This window comes from Octopus sinensis, linkage group LG21 (genome assembly GCF_006345805.1).
Source record: "Octopus sinensis linkage group LG21, ASM634580v1, whole genome shotgun sequence".
Classification (NCBI taxonomy): domain Eukaryota; kingdom Metazoa; phylum Mollusca; class Cephalopoda; order Octopoda; family Octopodidae; genus Octopus; species Octopus sinensis.
The window spans coordinates 3,872,920-3,892,711 of record NC_043017.1 but is presented as its reverse complement, the minus strand read 5'-3'; the positions used below and the strand labels follow the sequence as shown (position 1 = coordinate 3,892,711).

General features: G+C 39.5%; 1 protein-coding gene across 4 annotated transcripts in view; it reads left to right on the top strand.

Moving 5' to 3' along the window:
* LOC115222739 (70 kDa neurofilament protein-like) overlaps positions 1-19,792 on the top strand; it is a 51,757-nt gene that overhangs the window by 2,329 nt on the left and 29,636 nt on the right. For 3 of the 4 annotated variants that reach the window (XM_036511813.1, XM_036511814.1, XM_029793039.2), the window contains exons 2-8: positions 4,296-4,482; positions 7,816-7,911; positions 8,558-8,722; positions 10,911-11,042; positions 14,272-14,492; positions 15,413-15,495; positions 19,441-19,544. In XM_036511813.1, the coding sequence (XP_036367706.1) occupies positions 4,296-4,482; positions 7,816-7,911; positions 8,558-8,722; positions 10,911-11,042; positions 14,272-14,492; positions 15,413-15,495; positions 19,441-19,544 (988 nt within the window). The remainder of the gene's footprint in view (positions 1-4,295; positions 4,483-7,815; positions 7,912-8,557; positions 8,723-10,910; positions 11,043-14,271; positions 14,493-15,412; positions 15,496-19,440; positions 19,545-19,792) is intronic. The other variant, XM_036511815.1, reaches the window with a different exon arrangement.

Here is a 19,792-nt window from a genome sequence, read left to right as displayed (position 1 = left end):
CCGCCCACTACCAGAACACATGACCTAATCAGATTTATCAAAACTTATCTCTGACATAATGAAATTAAAACATATTTCACAGTCACACACGTCTCTTTTGCGGCTCACTGTATAGTTTCTTTGCGGTTCACTGCATAGTTGAGAGATACCCCACAAGGAAATATAAATAGGATTCAGCTAAATTGGCAATATCTAGATGAATAGTATCTGAGCTGTTAGGTCAGATATGCTTATCGATACGGTTTAAGTTTAAATATGTTTATGATGCAATGACGTTTCTAGCCACCCTAGCTTTCATGTTCAGTACAAGTTTTGTGTAAACTGATTTCTTTATCATGGGTCATTTCTTGTCAATGTGAAGCTATGATGGGAACCTAAGGTCCCATTAAATTTAGCTAAGCTTTCATTAACGCGACTTACTATTTTGACTTTCCAAATTATTATCTCTACACTAATCCATTTCAGACATTAAAGAATTCAGTCTGTTTTAGATGCTTTAAATAATTAACAACGAACTATGGTTGCTAATACTGTCCGCTAACAGTTGATATCTACTGCATAGGTTATATATATATATATATATATATATATATATATATGTATATATATTATATATATATATATATTATATATGATATAATATATATATATATATATATATATATTATATATATATATATATATGTATATATATATATATATATATATATAATATATATGTATATATATATATGTATAATATATATATATATATATATATATATATATGTATATATATATATATATATGATATATATATATAGATATGATATATATATATTATATATATGTATATATATATGTATATATAATATATATATATGTATATATGTATATGTATATAATATATGTATATATAATATATATATATATATTATATATATAGAATATATATATATGTATATATATATATATATATATATATATATATATGTATATATATATATATGTGATATATATGTATATATATATTATATATATAATATATGTATAATATATATATGTGTATATATATATATATATATATACAATATATATATATTATTATTATTATGAGTTCAAATTCCGCTGAGGTCGACTTTGCCTTTCATCCTTTCGGGGTCGATAAATAAAGTACCAGTTACGCACTGAGGTCGATCTAATCGACTTAATCCCTTTGTCTGTCTTTGTTTGTCCCCTCTATGTTTAGCCCCATTGCGGGCAATAAAGAAATATATATTATTATTATTATTTATGCGCCCTTTTCAAGCCAAGCCAAGCTCATGGGCCCGGTTTCCCAGTTTCTGTGGCTTATGCGTTCCTCGAGACGCCAGTACATCGCAGCGTTACCCCCACCCAAAACAGGAAGAAAGAGTGAGAGAAAGTTGGGGAGAAAGAATGCAACAGGGGCCGCCACCACCCCCTGCCGGAGCCTCATGTAGTTTTAGGTGTTTTCACTCAATAAACACACACAACGCCCGGTCTAGGAATCGAAACCGCGTTCCTCCGACTGCGAGTCCGCTGCCCTCACCACTGGGCCATTGCGCCTCCACAGTTTAATTAATATGAGATGTAAATTAAGATGAAGAACGCTCACCCAAAAGTAGAGGATCATCAAGGATTATACTATATTGTGTTTACTATTTTACTGTTTTACTTGTTTCAGTCATTTGACTGCGGCCATGCTGGAGCACCGCCTTTAGTCGAACAAATCGACCCCGGGACTTATTCTTTGTAAGCCCAGTACTTATTCTATCGGTCTCTTTTGCCGAACCGCTAAGTAACTGGGACGTAAACACACCAGCAATGCTAGGGGGTCAAACACAGACACATAAACATACACACACATACATACATATATATATACATATATACAATGGGCTTCTTTCAGTTTCCGTCTACCAAATCCACTCACAAGGCTTTGGTCGGCCCGAGGCTATAGTAGAAGACACTTGCCCAAGATGCCACGCAACCGACGGAGTGCTCCTATCTACTATTATGAGTATTTCCTCAACGGCTTGCCAGCATATATTTTTCTTTCCATATATAAGATCATAAAAAATACTATGTTGACAACTCCAGTAGAAAGCACACATAACTTTAATCCCCCTTCTTAACGTAAAATATCTGTTTAAAGTTAAGAGTGCTGCGTACAGGATGATTGCAGAAAAGGTGAAACAGAATTAGAATCTATGGCGTTCCGGTTGGTACTTTTCTGTGTAATTTTAATAATAGAATACCGAATACTGTTATTAACTTTGGCGGTTGATACATGAAAGTACGCACGTAAATCGTTTTTTTTTTCTGCCTTTAACCCTCCAACTCGGAGTACAGGCCACTTATAATTGAATTCCATGTCGCATAATTTTTCGCTTCTGTACTTATACTCTGCCACGAATGTCCCCCTTTCTCCAGTTCCTTCTGTGTTGATCTACGCCATGAGTTCTTAAGCCTACCTCTCATTCTATACTCTTTTACTCTTTACTCTTTTACTTGTTCCAGTCATTTGACTGCGGCCATGCTGGAGCACCACCTTTAATCGAGCAAATCGACCCCGGGACTTATTCTTTGTAAGCCCAGTACTTATTCAATCGGGCTCTTTTGCCGAACCGCTAAGTGACGGGGACGTAAACACACCAGCATCGGTTGTCAAGCAATGCTAGGGGGACAAACACAGACACACAAACATATACACACACACTTATATATATATATATATATATAATATATATATATATATATATATATATATATATATATACATATATACGACAGGCTTCTTTCAGTTTCCGTCTACCAAATCCACTCACAAGGCATTGGTCGGCCCGAGGCTATAGCAGAAGACACTTGCCCAAGATGCCACGCAGTGGGACTGAACCCGGAACCATGTGGTTGGTTAGCAAGCTACTTACCACACAGCCACTTCTATATCCATCCGGTTTCCACTTTAAAGCACTTTTCGCTACTTTTCTAATTGTGCTACCAATCCACTTCCACTTTTTCTTAAATATTTGCCCCTAATTTAAACTTGGTTTGTTCTTTGCCATAGCTCCATATTGCTTATGTGTTGGGGCCATCTAATTTTAAGTATACTACGCAAGCATATGTTGATGAATGATTGTATTTGCTTATTTGACTTAACTGTTGTTCGCAATGTCTCAGCCCCATACAATAACACACATAGCACACGAATATCGTTTGTTATGGGCGATGGAATTCCTATATCATCTGATTTCAGTCTACTGGATCTCATCGGGGGCAAGCGTCCGGTTTTGTGTCTGAGAAGATGCCGATATATTTCTATATTTCATGGCAATGAGATTTGACCGATATGCATTCACCGGACCCCTCCCACTGACGTAGTCTAGCAGGCTGAAATCACGTGATATGGCATTCTGTCGCCCATAACAAGCAATCTTCGTCTGCTACGATTTATATGTGTGCTTTTATGCACCAAGCGTCTATATGAGAGAATTTCTCAAGACTGGTAACTCAGCATTCGGTGTTCTGACAAGATACCCACATTAAGTTGGATATATAGATTGCCTTTTCGTACCAATACTGCTACTGTTCTAATGATTACTTTTTAGTAAGCCTGCTGGCTATTTGCAACATCACTGTATAAAGAAACGCTGATATTGTGCATAACGTGGTCACGGTATATGACTGGTATGCGGTCAAAGGTGGGGAGCTGGCAGAACCATTAACGTGCTGGGCGAAATGTTTAGTGGTATTTCGTCTGCCGCTACGTTCTGAGTTCAAATTCCGCCAAGGTCGACTTTGCCTTTCATCCTTTCGGGGTCGATAAATTAAGTACCAGTTACGCACTGGGGTCGATGTAATCGACTTAATCCCTTTGTCTGTCCTTGTTTATCTCCTCTGTGTCTAGCCCCTTGTGAGTAGTAAAGAAATAGGTATGTGGTCAACGGACGCCGCCTGCAGACTAAATTCTTGTGGTATGAGAGTTCCAGCGCCCATAATAGGCGTTTTAGATTTGCTATGATTTATGCGTATACTTTTATGCACCAAGAACTTATATGAGAGGATCTGTCAAAGCTAATAACGCAGTATTCGGTGTTTTAACAAACCATCCACGTTAAGTTGGTTATAAAAATTGCTTCTGTTGCTAACAATTAATGTATAATATTGGTATATTGTAGTTAATATTTTGTTAACACATACATGTTTCAGTATTACCGTGGTTGCCAACCATACCAGTCCATACCGAACAAAAATAAATATTCTTTGGCAAAACAATTTCATTATTTTTCTGTTAGATTGCGCCAAGTGCAGGACGAAAGAGACAGACTGCAAGCGGAAATCGATGGATTACACGATGAAGTTGCCCACCGCATTGCAGACAGCGAAACCAGCAGAAGGAGGACAAGCGAATTGGAGAAGCAACTTGCTGACTGGAAGAAGAGATATGGCATTCTTGATGGTCAAATGGCCGAACTTAGAACGGTATGTTGCACTACTTTGAATCCGTAATCTCTATCCTGCTCTCTTTCTCTCTCTCTCTCTCTCTCTCTCTCTTCTCTCTCTCTCTCTCTCTCTCCCGATTCTCTATAAACGCTCACATTCAAATATGGCACGCAAATACGTACATATACAAATTCATGCATACACACACACACATACACAGTCACACCCACACCCACACACACACACGCACACACACACACACACGCACACATATATATATATATATACATATATGTGTGTGTATGCATGTTTGTAGGTATGTATATATGGATGGATAGATGAATGGATGACTGGAATACATCTATAACACTTGCGTTTGAAAAGCTCTAAATGGCGAAAGTGCTTACACACAATAAGAAAACTTCCTTTCAACATGTTCGTATCATTCTGCTTTTCTTTTCTAAGAATACATTTGCTTATATAAAATATATTCTTAATTTAACATGGTATTTCAACTAGTGGTGTGACTGTATCAAGAGCCCCTACCAATTTATATATATATATCACGTCACGTGATATATCACGTGACCGACCAGACCATCAGAAGTTGCTACACATCGCTGGTCACAATGCGTTCGCATTGTTTTAGCCTTCAAATGACGCCACCCCGCTGGCTAAGCGAGCAGGCCAACAGAAGAAAGAGTGAGAGAAGGAGTGGTGAAAGAGTACAGCAGGGATCACCACCCCCTGCCGGAGCGTCATGGGGCTATTAGGTGTTTTCGCTCAATAAACACACACAACGCCCGGTCTGGGAATCGAAACCGCGATCCTACGACCGCGAGTCCGCTGCCCTAACCACTGGGCCATTTCGCCTCCCACATATATATATATATATATATATGTATGTATGTATGTATGTATGTTTGTATGTGTATATATGTATATATATACATACGTAAAAATTTAAATAAATGTGAAGGTGCCGGGGTTAGCGGTTAGGATATTCGGCTCACGATCGTAAGGTCGTGAGTTCAATTCCTGACGTTCTGATATTGAAGAAGGTACTTTATTTCACGTTGCTTCCGTTCAATCATCTGAGAAAAATGAGGTGTACATGAAATTGAAAAGACCAGAGTCATCACATTCTATTTGCGCTGAATCTCTCTGTGAACTACTTAAAGGGCAGGAGTGTTTGTCGAGTGATCAGCCACTTGACCGTTAATTTCACGAGCAGACCGTTCCTTTGATCAGATCAACTGGAACATACGTCGTTGTAACTGATAGCATGCAAGCTATTTTGATCGATCACAAGGAAAATGGATGATATGACAGGTCTTGGGATCGTCTCGAGAAACTCAAAATTTGATCCCTCCAACGCTGCCTCGAGTGCCGTATCATTTCTTTGTGAGTATGTGGAAATAATTTCAAGAGCATTGCCCAAATGATGTTGGCATCAACATTAAAATTCACCCAGGGTTTGTTCCCCGTGCCATCCGTCCTCGACAAAAACCATGCTCACTCTACGTCACATCACTAAAGCAGAACAAGTGGCTCTGTTCTCTTTAAGATCATGCCAAGAAACATCAGAGAAGAGAAAGATCTCATAACATTCAAATGACTCCTGAATGAATATCACCAACAAATTCCAGGTAAACCACCTACATCCAGATATATCTGTGCACACAATAACATTTTACTCTGATGGGCTATCGTACCACGTTAATGGCTGTAATAGGAAAAATCATTAAATGGCTTTTCCAGGTGGTGTCATTAAGTTAGGCATGGCCTGTGTCAATTCCAGAGCGAATTGTGTCACCTGGTGTATGACCCTCGGGTGTTCTTTAACAGTCAGTGTTATGTAGGGTACCTTCCCCAGATGCTATTCGGCAGCAAATTTGGCGTAACAACACAAGACGCATAATCTGTGTTTGTGCAATCGCTAGATATAAATATATATGCAAACACACACACTCACTCACTCTCTAACTCTCTTTCTCTCTCACACACACACATGCACACACACATGCGCGCACGCTCAAACACGCGTATGCATACATACTGCATGCACGCACACACACGCACACACTCATGCACACACAAGCACACACGCGTTCACGTTTCTGTTTTACAAAGTGATGGGTCGATGGGATGAATATATTTTACAGAACACTAGTTAAATAAAAATGACACAAACAACAATGGCTAACATTCCTCGTCTTCTCTACGAGTGTAAACGTTGTGAATCACATAACAGATATGTTTTTAGGTCATACTAGCATCCCATTTTAAATTTCGTTTCTCACAGGTTGTTCGTTTCTTATTCCTTTATTGCCCACAAGGGGCTAAACATAGAGGGACAAACAAGGACAGACAAATGGATTAAATCGATTATATCGACCCCAGTGCGTAACTGGTACATATTTAGTCGACCCCGAAAGGATGAAAGGCAAAGTCGACCTCGGCGGAATTTGAACTCAGGACGTAACAGCAGACGAAATACCGCTAAGAATTTCACCCGGCGTGCTAACGTTTCTGCCATCTCACCGCCTTATATATATATAAAAAACCCTCTGTCACAAACTGTGCAGGAAAATAAATATGTTAGGAAAATGTGAAATCATTTTATTTCTTTCAGTCATTTGACTGTGGCCATGCTGGAGCACCGCCTTTAGTCGAGCAAATCGACCCCAGAACTTATGCTTTGTAAGCCTACTACTTATTCTACCGGTCTCTTTTGCCGAAGCGCTAAGTTACGAGGGCGTAAACACACCAGCATCGGTTGTCAAAATACATACATACACACATACATACATACATACATACATACATACATGCATACATACGACGGGCTCCTTTGAGTTTCCATCTGCCAAATCCACTCACAAGACTTTGGTCGGCCCGAGACTATAGCAGAAGACACTTGCCCAAGATGCCACTCAGTGGGATTGAACCCGGAACCATATGGTTCGTAAGCAAGCTTGCTAACACACAGCCGCTCCTGCGCCTATATACTGAAACTAATGCGCAAATATACATACCAATATTGAAAAATAAAATAACAACGCATGGAGAATTTATCAAACATACTATTCTCCCAATATTGTCAATATCCACATTGATAAATTAGGAAAAATTCTGAAAAACTTATTGCCAACTATTGTAATTAAACTCTGGCGATACTAAAACTTAGGTTTCAAAGGAATGCGTAATCCTCTGGCATTATCGTGTGTGAGACGACGGAAAAGTTTCTTTGTGAACGAAATTCACTTCTCTTATTTTCGTACTTTATCTTCCATCTTGGTCAAATTAGTGGTGTTTATCTAAAAACATATTTTATTTAAATAATCTATAACATTATTTTTTTTTCTCTAGAACTTACGAACCGAAACTTCTCAAAGACTGCAATTAGAACACCGTCTGGCGATGCTGGAAGATGAGATTGCTTTCCTCGATGAAGTCCATAATACCGTAATGTTGCTTTTATTTTTTTTCTGATATATTTTCTTTTGCAGGGGAATTGCCATGCCGTTTTAAGTTATTTTCTCTAATAAATTCTCCATGATGTTTTAAGTCTTTCTTACATCAGGTAGATTCACTTTGGCAATTATAGGTAAAGAATTACCTCTCAAGTAATCAATTTCAGTTATCTTACTAAGTTCGTAGACTACAAGCCACAGTGTCGGTCGCTCCTAATCCGACATTGAATCTGCAGTCATCTAAGGCTTTAGTAACTTATCTATAACTAGAATACTTATCTATCAAATGACCAAATACACATATCTGTTCTTCTATAACAATGGACAGACATCACTAATCGCTCTAAGAAGCAATGGTATTACTTTCACTAATTTATTGTGCCGAGTTTAACTTCCTCTGAATAATGTTCAGAACTTGGCGGGAGAATATACTTTGTTGATGGCAGTCTGCGCTGGCCTCGATAGAATATATACCTGCAATTTACTATCACCAATTCTCTATGCGCATTTGTCCATTTCTCGTTTTAAAAGCTATGGCATTTCTTTGTTTAAAAGCCATGATATCTTGTCAATTAAAACTAATATTAGGTTCCTTACCTTCATTTTACTTACTGTTTTGTTTTAATTTCTAATTGCAGGAGATCAAAGAATATAAGGCTATTGTATCAAAAACACAGAAGTTACCTGATTTCCAAGATTCATGGAAGGCTGAAGTTGGAAATATAGTTTCTGATTTAAGCGCCGAATATGAGTCTCAGTTGCAGACAATTACTGCTGCGATGGAAAGCCGACATGCGGATGAGGTAAACAATTACCTAGAAAAAAACCCCAAAACACAGAAACAAATATATTTGCATGCTTTAAAATTGGTGGAAAATTAACCCCATAAATTGTATTTGTTCTGTTGCTAGATAGTCGTTCGAAAATATGATCTCATCGAAGATGTAATCGATCTTACATTCTATTGTCGCGTTGAGTAGTTACAGTCAGACTATACACATACTCTTTTACTCTTTTACTTGTTTCAGTCATTTGACTGCGGCCATGCTGGAGCACCGCCTTTAGTCGAGCAACTCGACCCCGGGACTTATTCTTTGTAAGCCCAGTACTTATTCTATCGGTTCCTCTTTTGCCGAACCGCTAAGTGACGGGGACGTAAACACACCAGCATCGGGTGTCAAGCAATGCTAGGGGGACAAACACAGACACACAAACACACACACACACACACACACACACACATATATATATATATATATACATATATACGACGGGCTTCTTACAGTTTCCGTCTACCAAATCCACTCACAAGGCATTGGTCGGCCCGGGGCTATAGCAGAAGACACTTGCCCACGATGTCACGCAGTGGGACTGAACCTGGAACCATGTGGTTGGTTAGCAAGCTACTTACCACATGTTTATATACATTTTCAAATAACATCAATCACGTTGTTGAGAGGTCATATGCTTAGCAATTAAGATTCGATTTGTTTTGAAGTGTGACTTGTGATTTCCCTCTTATTCTTTTTATTTATGTATTCATTATTTTACGGTTTGTCCTCATTATTTTTACATAAAAATTTAACAAAAAAAAATATGGTTCCTTATTTAGAAAATACTAGATTATTTTAGCAATTTCTCTTCTCGAATGCCAGAAGCATGATAATTGAAATTTGTTTATGTTTCACTTTCTCGATTAAATCAAAAAAGCAAATTTTCTATAATCTATTACCATCTAAAAAAAGGCCCAGAGTACCACTTTATAGTCATCAATATGCAATGCATTTCATCCAGCAGCGGCAAAATAAAATGTAGCTTGGTTCAAAAGTTATGTATACCATCTCCCATCCAGTCAGAAATATATCACAGTCATATGATGAAAACGAGTTCGATCCCACCTATGATACATTAGGCCACTCTCTTTTACCATGGGTTCGATTTAACCACTGCTTTGTGATTAGAATTTGCTAGGTGGAAATTTTTACGAAAGCCTATCATATAAGTACAGGCAGAAATACGTACGTTCCTATGTATAGCCGTAGATAGTAATTCCGTGCATATGTACGAGGTCTGATCAATAACTATCAGGATTGTTACCATAGTAACGAAGCTAAAGGACGCAGAGTAAAGCCCGCTTGGCACAGGTTGACCTTATTCTCTGTTGAGCATAAGTACGAAGTTTTAACGTTCTAGCTCACTTCCTTTGTTTACGGCAGTGCTTGGTAGGAAGATGTGTAGTGTGTGATTGTTGCATTGACCTTAACAGAGAAAGTTGTCATGGCGATACCTGGTCAGAGACACTCGTAAAGTTGCACAAAATGTATGGAGCGGAGTGGTTCAGACATTTCCAGGAGGGCCTTAAAACACCGGAGATGTGTGTGCAGCCGTGGGCGGAAAACTTCGAAACACCATCCGTGAGTTACTAGATGTGCATATCTGTTACGGTTCAGTTCAGTCCATTATTACTGAAGATTTAGGTATGACGCATGTGTCTGTCAAGTTTGTACCAAAACTGCTTTCAGCTGACCAAAAAGATACTGGGGATTCAGTTGCACAAGTTCTCCTTGATTGTATCCAGAGCGATGAAAACCTTTTGAAAACATTGTAACAGCGTAATCAAAAAACAGGATAGCCATGTCTTCAGGTGTGTACATAATGCTTCAGTTTCCCCCCGGGAAGGTGTGTGCATTACACGTCAATTGAATACACGTAAATGTGTTAAGATGCGCTAATTATCAGTGGAATCCATTGTGTAGATAACACTGTAGCCCTCCTTTCGGCTGGGATGGACGAGCAGTTTCACTTTGGTCGCTAGGGTAAAAGAAGTTGTATATAGAGCGGAGAAAGAGAGGCCAGTTTTAATGCCAAGGTTTTAATGATCGGTTCTGTGAACAACGCAGCGATTTCTAATTTTTTCCCATATGATGTCCTCTCAGCATTGGAATTTGAGCAAAGAAAATTTAATAATAATAATTCTTATTATATCAACAGATACAGAAATTGAAAGCAGGCGTGAGGACCATCCCAGGTGGAGCATCTCCAGCTGGCAGGGTCGGTGTAAGTGGAGGATTGGATATGCGTTCACGTACGGACGTAAGCGCTATGAGGGAATATGAATCTACGGTAAGGAATATTACATAAATTATTCAATCAATCAATCAGTCAATCTATCTATCTATCTATCTATCTATCTATCTATCTATCTATCTATCTCTATCTATCTATCTATCTATCTATCTATCTATCTATCTATCTATCTATCTATCTATCTATCTATCCCCCTTTCTCTCTCTCTCTCTCTCTTTATATATATATATATATATATATATATATAATATATATATATATATATATCCCTCTTGCGTCTAACGTCTGATCTCTGACTTCTGGCCGAAATCAGACCGCCATGTTGAATCGTTAGCTCCTGCACGCATTTTTTTTCTCTCCTTGTTTCTCTCCGTGTTTCTTTTCTGTGTATCTTTCTGTCGAAGAGCGTAGGCTCGAAACGTAAAAGACTTGTTTTATTTCTATTCCTGAGCGCCATACTAATACAATTGTTTGTTTGTACTCCACCTGCCTTCGTCTTTTGTTTATTTTCGTAAAGCTTCCCGTTATATATATATGTGTGTGTGTATAATATATCAACCTATCTATAAAATGGAATGTATTTTAGTTTTTACGAATGTGTGAATATGTAGGGTGTGTAAGATATTTGAGAACAGATTTATGTTTATAAAAAAACCCCAGATATATAATAACAGAGGATAACTTAATTTATCAAAAAATTGTATGATGATAAAAATAAACCGTGTTTTCTATAATGTTATTCAATAAAGCCACCTTCAGCTTCAACAACTGCTTTTATATGAGAACTAATCATCTACATGCTCGAAACAAGTGGTCCTGGTTCATTTTGGACATTAATCCAGCAATGCCATCCTTCAAAGTGTCTTTGGTGTTATGGGCGTGTTCATCAACCTATCTCTCAACAACGCTCCACAAGTAATAATCCAATAGATTGAAATCTGGGGAATTAGGAGGACAAATGTTAGGGGCTATGTGATCAAGAAAATTTTCATCCACCCATTCCTATGGTGGTAGAGCCATGTGTGATAGTGCAGAGTCTTACTGAAACACGTATGGTCTTCTATTGCGTACACTGTCTATCGAGGGCTTAGTTATTTCCAGGACTTCAATGTGGGCGGCAGAGTTAACTTTAAGGCATTGTGGAAAGAAGTAAGGAGGCATCACATGTCCTTCATGTCCATGAGGTCAATTGCTCTACGAATGATAGCATAAGGGGCTGATCCTTACCTAGTTCAGATACCAGGAAACCCCAGAATGGAAGAAATTCAAAAGACAGTGTTCATGGGAACTGCCCATATCCTACATAAAATACTGCCTATGTAATCTCAAATTTTAAAACAAACTCATCATGTTCTTAAGTTTTGTTAAACATTCTTTAGAACTATACGTTGTGCAGAACCAAATATATAACACCCTAAGCATAACACCAACATAAATGTCTAACTTGCTATCGCTTGAGGTCTCTGGGTAATACTTGGGGCCAACTTGTATAAATACAAAGTTAAATTCAAACATATAATAATAATAATAATAATAATAGTTTCAAATTTTTCCACAAGGGCTACAGTTTTGAGGAAGGGGTGAATCGATTACATCGACCCCAGTGTTCAACTGGTACTTATTTTATCGACCACGAAAAGATGAATGGCAATGTCGACCCCGGCGGAATTTGAACTCGGAACGTAGCGACGTCCAGCGCGCTTACAATAGCACACCGCCTTAATTATAATAATTATAATAAATAATGCCCTGATGCAGTACCAGGCAGTGGTTGTCATGGCTTCTGATCTTAACTGATTGGAAGTGTTAGCATGTACATTGTTTTGTCTTGATATAAAAGATGGGCTATAGCAAATATTCTGCTCAATACCACAGATTCGCTTGTCAGTTGTTTGACCTTAACCAGTTGAGCATGTCCCTTAGTGGCTGACGATATGTACAGAAGTAGCGGGGGAGCATCATAGCCATGTGTTGAGAGAAAATGATAAACCACACATAACAATGAAAGACAAAGAAAAGCGAAATTGCTTACTGATTGATCCGTTTTGTACATTTTATTCCAGGATTGTAAAGAAAGCAGAGAAAAAATTACAATCCCTTAAAAATTCAAATTGCAAGAATTTGCAGAATGAAAGTTGTAAAGTTTGTTCCATTAATAATTTTAGTATTAGTAACTGTAAACAGTGAATGTGAAGGCGCATGGCTCAGTGGTTAGAGCGTCGAGCTTACGATCGTGAGGTTGTGAGCTCGAATCCCGGACCGGGCTGCGTGTTGTGTTCTTGAGCAAAGCACTTTATTTCACGTTGCTCCAGTTCACTCAGCTGTAGAAATGAGTTGCGACGTCACTGGTGCCAAGCTGTAACGGCCCCTTTGCCTTTCCCTTGGATAACATTGGTGGTGGGGAGAGGGGAGGCCGGTATGCATGGGCGACTGCTGGTCTTCCATAAAACAACCTTGCCCGGACTTGTGTCTAGGAGGGTAACTTTCTAGGTGCAATCCCATGGTCATTCATGACCGAAGGGGGTCTTTACCCTTTAAACAGTGATATAGAGAAATGGTTGAAGGGGACTGGAATAGAATGCCCTGTAGAGCTTCTACAGAGCGAGACTAAAGAGATTATGAGAAAGGTGCTGAGCACTAGAAACTATTGAAAGTTTGTGTATGTCTAAGGTAACAGCTAGTAACCAGCTGACCACACAAATCTTATCTGGAATAAGAATGATGAAGGTGTTGTTGATGATGATGATGATGATGATAGTATATAGGATTAAGATTTATGTTTTGATACTTTTTTTTAATACTCTTTTTTACTTGTTTCAGTCATTTGACTGCGGCCATGCTGGAGCACCGCCTTTTTTTTTTTTAGTCGAGCAAATCGACCCCGGGACTTATTCTTTGTAAGCCCAGTACTTATTCTATCGGTCTCTTTTGCCGAACCGCTAAGTGACGGGGACGTAAACACACCAGCATCGGTTGTCAAGCAATGCTAGGGGGACAAACACACATACACAAACACACACATACATATATATATATATATATATATATATATACATATATACGACAGGCTTCTTTCAGTTTCCGTCTACCAAATCCACTCACAAGGCATTGGTCGGCCCGGGGCTATAGTAGAAGACACTTGCCCAAGATGCCACGCAGTGGGACTGAACCCGGAACCATGTGGTTGGTTAGCAAGCTACTTACCACACAGCCACTCCTGCGCCTATAATATTTAATAATTGTATTTTTTATCTTGTCTTTATAGATATCAAGTCTGAAAAGTAAAATAAGGGATCTAGAATTTCAATTGCAAGAGTCCCTAAGCAACAACGCATCTGAAGATGCGGCGCACAGAGCCGAAATTGATCAGTTACGTGCGGAAATGGAATCAATGTTGAAGGAATTACACGACCTTATGGATGCTAAACTCTCACTGGAATTGGAAATTGCCGCCTATCGCAAACTCCTTGACGGAGAAGAGAACAGGTAAATAATAGACGTTTCACTTAAAATAACATTGTAAATTCTTTCCGTCTTTTTATATATTTCTTTACTACCCACAAGGGGCTAAACACAGAGAGGACAAACAAGGACAGACAAAGGGATTAAGACGATTACATCAATCCCAGTGCGAAACTGGTACTTTATTTATCGAATCTGAAAGGATGAAAGGCAAAGTCGACCTCGGCGGAATTTGAACTCAGAACATAACGACAGACGATATACTGCTAAGCATTTCGCCCGGCGCGCTAACGTTTCTGCCAGCTCGCCGCCTTTTCCCGTCTTTTTATAGGTTCTCATCTGCTAATCTGGAGTCGCAGAGACACTGTTGGGACATTCGGCATAAGGAATGTGGAAGAATTGGTGCTCCAGCTCCAAACACAGATGAAAGAAAAGAGAGAAAGGATGAGAGAAGGAGAGAATGTGTGAGAGGAAGAAGGGGAGATAATAAAGTAGCGGTGATCCCAAAACGAAGGTGTGCGTGTGTTTGTATAAGAGAGTATGTATGTGCGTGTGGAAGAGGGCTGGTGACCTTGACGTGTGCGTGTGTGCATGTGTAGGTGTGTGGATGAGGGGCTTGGAAGTGGTAAGCGCTAGTGTGTGGGTGGTGGTGTGATGTGGTGTGGTGTTGTGTGGTCTAGTGGTGTGTTGGGTGGTGTGATATATATATATATATATATATATATATATATATATATATATATATATATATGTGTGTGTGTGTGTGTGTGTGTGGTGTGTGTGTGTGTGTGTGTGTGTGGTGTGTGTGGAAGCGCAATGGTCCAATGGTTAGGACAGCGGTCTCGCGGTTTCGATTCTAAGACCGGGCGTTGTGTTTTCATTATATTTTCCTATTCATCTACAATGTTTATTAACATTTTATTAAATATATTCTACTTTTACAGAATTAGTTCAGCTCTTAGCAGCTTTGGTGGATTTCAAACAGAGGGTGAGTCTGCTCTCGCGAACGCACTATCTCTACCTGGAAGTGAGTGGCATTTGGTTTCTTCAGCACTTTTTTTCATCAAAAATTAAAACAGATATTCTCAACACACACACACACACACACACACACAAACACAAACACACACACACACACACACACACACACACACACACACACATACACACAAACACACACACACACACACACACACACACACACACACACACAACACACCACACACACACACACACACACACATACACACACAAACACATACACACACACACACACACACACAAACACACATGTTCTTTTATTCTTTTACTTGTTTAAGTCATTGGGTTGCGGCCATGCCAGAGCAACGTCTTAAGGGCTTTTAGTTGAACAAATCGGCTGCAGGACTAATCTTTTAAGCCTCATACTCAATTTATCAATTCTCCTTGCCGAACCGCTAGATTACTTGGATGTAATTACATCAACACCTATTGTCAGGCGGTGATGATGGGAGAACAAACAGACACACACACACACACACACACACACACACACACACACACACACACCACACACACACACACACACACACGCGCGCACACACACATACAATCACATACACACATGTACATACAATGGGTCTTCTAATTTCCGTCTAGCAAATTCATTCAAAAGGCTTTGGTCGGCCCAAAGCTACAGTAGAAGGCATTTGCCCAAGATGCCTCGGAACGATGTGGCTGAGAAGCAGGCCTTTAGTCACACAGCCATATATTTGTTAAGATATTTTGGACAAAAGCCTCGTAACACGCGTTTAAAGGCTTCCATAACTCCGGTCTGTTACCACATGTTAATTATATCCTGGAGTAACTCAGGGTATGGGTCTACATGGAAAATTCCTTTCTGATTAAGGTTTATAATAATAATAATAATAATTGAGGAGGTGTGGTGCTAAAAGTCTGTGCATGGACACTATATACTTCGAAGTCGAAATGCTGATGTAGACCAAGCAAAAGGCCATCAGTGGCTGAGGCGTTCACGACTGAAAGTTTCATATTGGCAGCACAAGATCAAAGCTTGCTTACCAAAAACTAAGAAGCTAACGTTCTTCAAAATTGTTCTGACCCTAAAGGCAGATTCTGCGACACATTTGACGAAACAATAGGGTTAGGGTCTCGGGATGTCCTGCGTTGACATCGAACGAGTACAAAAATCGTCACGACACGGTAGGAGAGTATTTACATTGGAAAATATGTAAGCTCTACAAAATCAGCGCTCCTGATTACTGGTGGTAAAAATGATATGATTCCACATTCGTGGGTCATCAAGTGCTTAGATCTGTTTGGAATTGCGAGGAACGTAACGTATTTCCTGAAGATATGTATGGCTGGATGGAAAACTGGACTGACATCTTACGGAAAAAAAACTTTTTTACCTTGGGTATCGGGGGAGGGATTCTTCAAGGTGATTGCCCATCTCCGTTGCTTTTTCTTCTCTGCTTGATACTCCTACCTTGGTACTCCGGAAAATGAACCTGGGTACCAACTAAAGGTAAAATCTCAAACAATCAACCACCTCCTCTTTATGGATGATTTGAAACTGTATGGCAAAGATGAGACACAAGTGAGTTCCTTGATGAACACGGTCAACTGTTTTAGTACTGAAATTAGAATAGAAATTGGACAGCAGGAGTGTGGAATAATCTACCTAAAAAGAGGTAAGGTACAGTCTCTAGAATTATCTAATTACCTAAAAAGAGGTAAGGTACAGTCTCTAGAATTATTTAATTAAACAAATTGAAACGGAAAGACACAAATAACTTTGTGTACAAGAGTTCAACGAGATAATGGAATAGGATATAAAAGAGCAAGGGAGGATGGAGTATTTTCGAAGAGGTTGGCATTGCACTCAAAATTGACTGGATTCCAAGCAGTTAATACGTGGGCGATAGCATCACTTCAGTATGGAGCAGTAATTATAAAATGGCAAAATGGATACCAGTGAAGAAAATGGATACCAAGACCAGAAAAATGCTGACAGTACCCAGAGCCTTCCACCCTAAGAGTAACACCGATTGGATATACTTGCCCAGACGAAACGGTGGGAGAGGTTTAATTAGTTGCCAGACTGAATCGAAGTAGAGGAAAACAGCCTAGGGTGGTATATAAAAAATACTGTGGAGCCAGTGTTGAAACACTCGAAGAAGGCCGGCGTCATCAACTAATTGAAACAAGAAATGAATAAAAAAAAACCCAAAAGAAAGAGCATGGAAGGAAAAGAAAATGTTCGGTCAGTTTACAAGAGATGTGAACGCCAAGACATACAGAGAGGACCGGTGGCTATGGATGAGGAAGAGTGACATGAGGATAGAGACAGAAGCACTCATATGCGCAGCTCAGAAACAAACGTTAAGGGCCAATTGTATGAAGGGTAGAATAGACAATACTACCGATAGTGAGAAAAGCAGAATGTGTGGTGAGAGGGGTGAAACGGGATGGCACATAAGGCGGCGAGCTGGCAGAAACGTTAGCACGAAATGCTTAGTGGTACGTTCTGAGTTCAAATTCCGCCGAGGTCGACTTTGTCTTTCATCCTTTCGGGATCGATAAATTAAGTACCAGTTAAGCACTGGGGTTGATATAATCGACTTAAACCGTTTGTCTGTCCTTGTTTGTCCCTTCTGTGTTTAGCCCCTTGTGGGTAGTAAAGAAATAGGTATGGCACATCGCTAGCGAATGCCCGAGTTGGCACAACGCGAATACAAAAGACGCCGTGACAATGTGGCAAGAATGATCCATTGGGAAATCTGTGGATATCACGGCCTACAAAGAGCAAAGACGTGGTATGAGAAAACTCCACAAGGATTCTGCTAAACAAGGCACTAATATTCGGTAAGATCAATTCCACCCTAACTTGGGAAGAAATCGATATTTTATATTTTTCTTGTCTCCGTCTCTTGACTGCGACCATGCTGAGGCACCACATCGAAATTTTAGTCGAGTGTATCGAGCCCGGAACTAATTTCTTAAACCCTGGTACTACTTACTCTAGCGTTCACCATCGCCAAACAGCTAAGTTGCGGGTATGTAAACACACTAGCCCCGGTTGTCAAGCAGTGATGAGTGACAAATAGAGACACGGTGATATTCACACACACACACACACACACACACACACACACATACACACACACACACACACACAGACAGACAGACACACACACGCACACACACACACACACGCATAAACAGCGAACTTTCAGTTTCCGTCTGCAAAATCACAACGTTTCAGTCTGCCCGAGGCTATAGTAGAAGACACTTGCCCAAGGTGCCACGCAGTGGGACTGAACCCGGAACCATGTGGCTGGGAAGCAAGCTTCTTACCACACACACACGCTTGCGCCTCCATTTATATATATACATTTACGTACATATGTATGCACACTGACACACACACACACACGCATTCATATGCCTATATGAATACAGTTTTAAAAACTACTATTCATATGTATACACACTTACATATACTCTTTTACTCTTTTACCCTTTTACTTGTTTCAGTCATTTGACTGCGGCCATGCTGGAGCACCACCTTTTAGTACTTATTCTATCGGTCTCTTTTTGCCGAACCGCTAAGTGACGGGGACATAAACACACCAGCATCGGTTGTCAAGCAATGCTAGGGGGACAAACACAGACACACAAACACACACACATATACATATATATACATATATACGACAGGCCTCTTTCAGTTTCCGTCTACCAAATCCACTCACAAGGCATTGGTCGGCCCGGGGCTATAGCAGAAGACACTTGCCCAAGATGCCACGCAGTGGGACTGAACCCGCAACCGTGTGGTTGGTTAGCAAGCTACTTACCACACAGCCACTCCTGCGCCTATATATATATATATATATATATATATATATATTCATATACATTTGTACATGCATTGATAAATAGTTATATTTCTGAGCGTTTTCTTCATCAGATAAAATGACTATGAGTCGCTCTACAAATGGAACTGTGGCCATCGTAGAATTGGAATCCGAGGGAAGATACATCGAAATTGAGGACCATGCTAAGTTTCCAAAGGTAAGTGTTTTTAAATTTGGTGTGTTTCTTTCTATTTTTTTTTTCTGACGCACCTTTCCTGAAAACAGGTCCAGTTCCACATTGATACCGTTTTCTCATCGATTCGTTAAGACGACCAACATCCACTAGTATTTTTGTCTGCTCCTTTAGTGTACATAATGGTAATAGCGTGTGCATATGTAACACCTCGGTGCCACCGCCTTATAGAAACCGCAGCAAATCTTCATTACCCCACCTCACACACACAC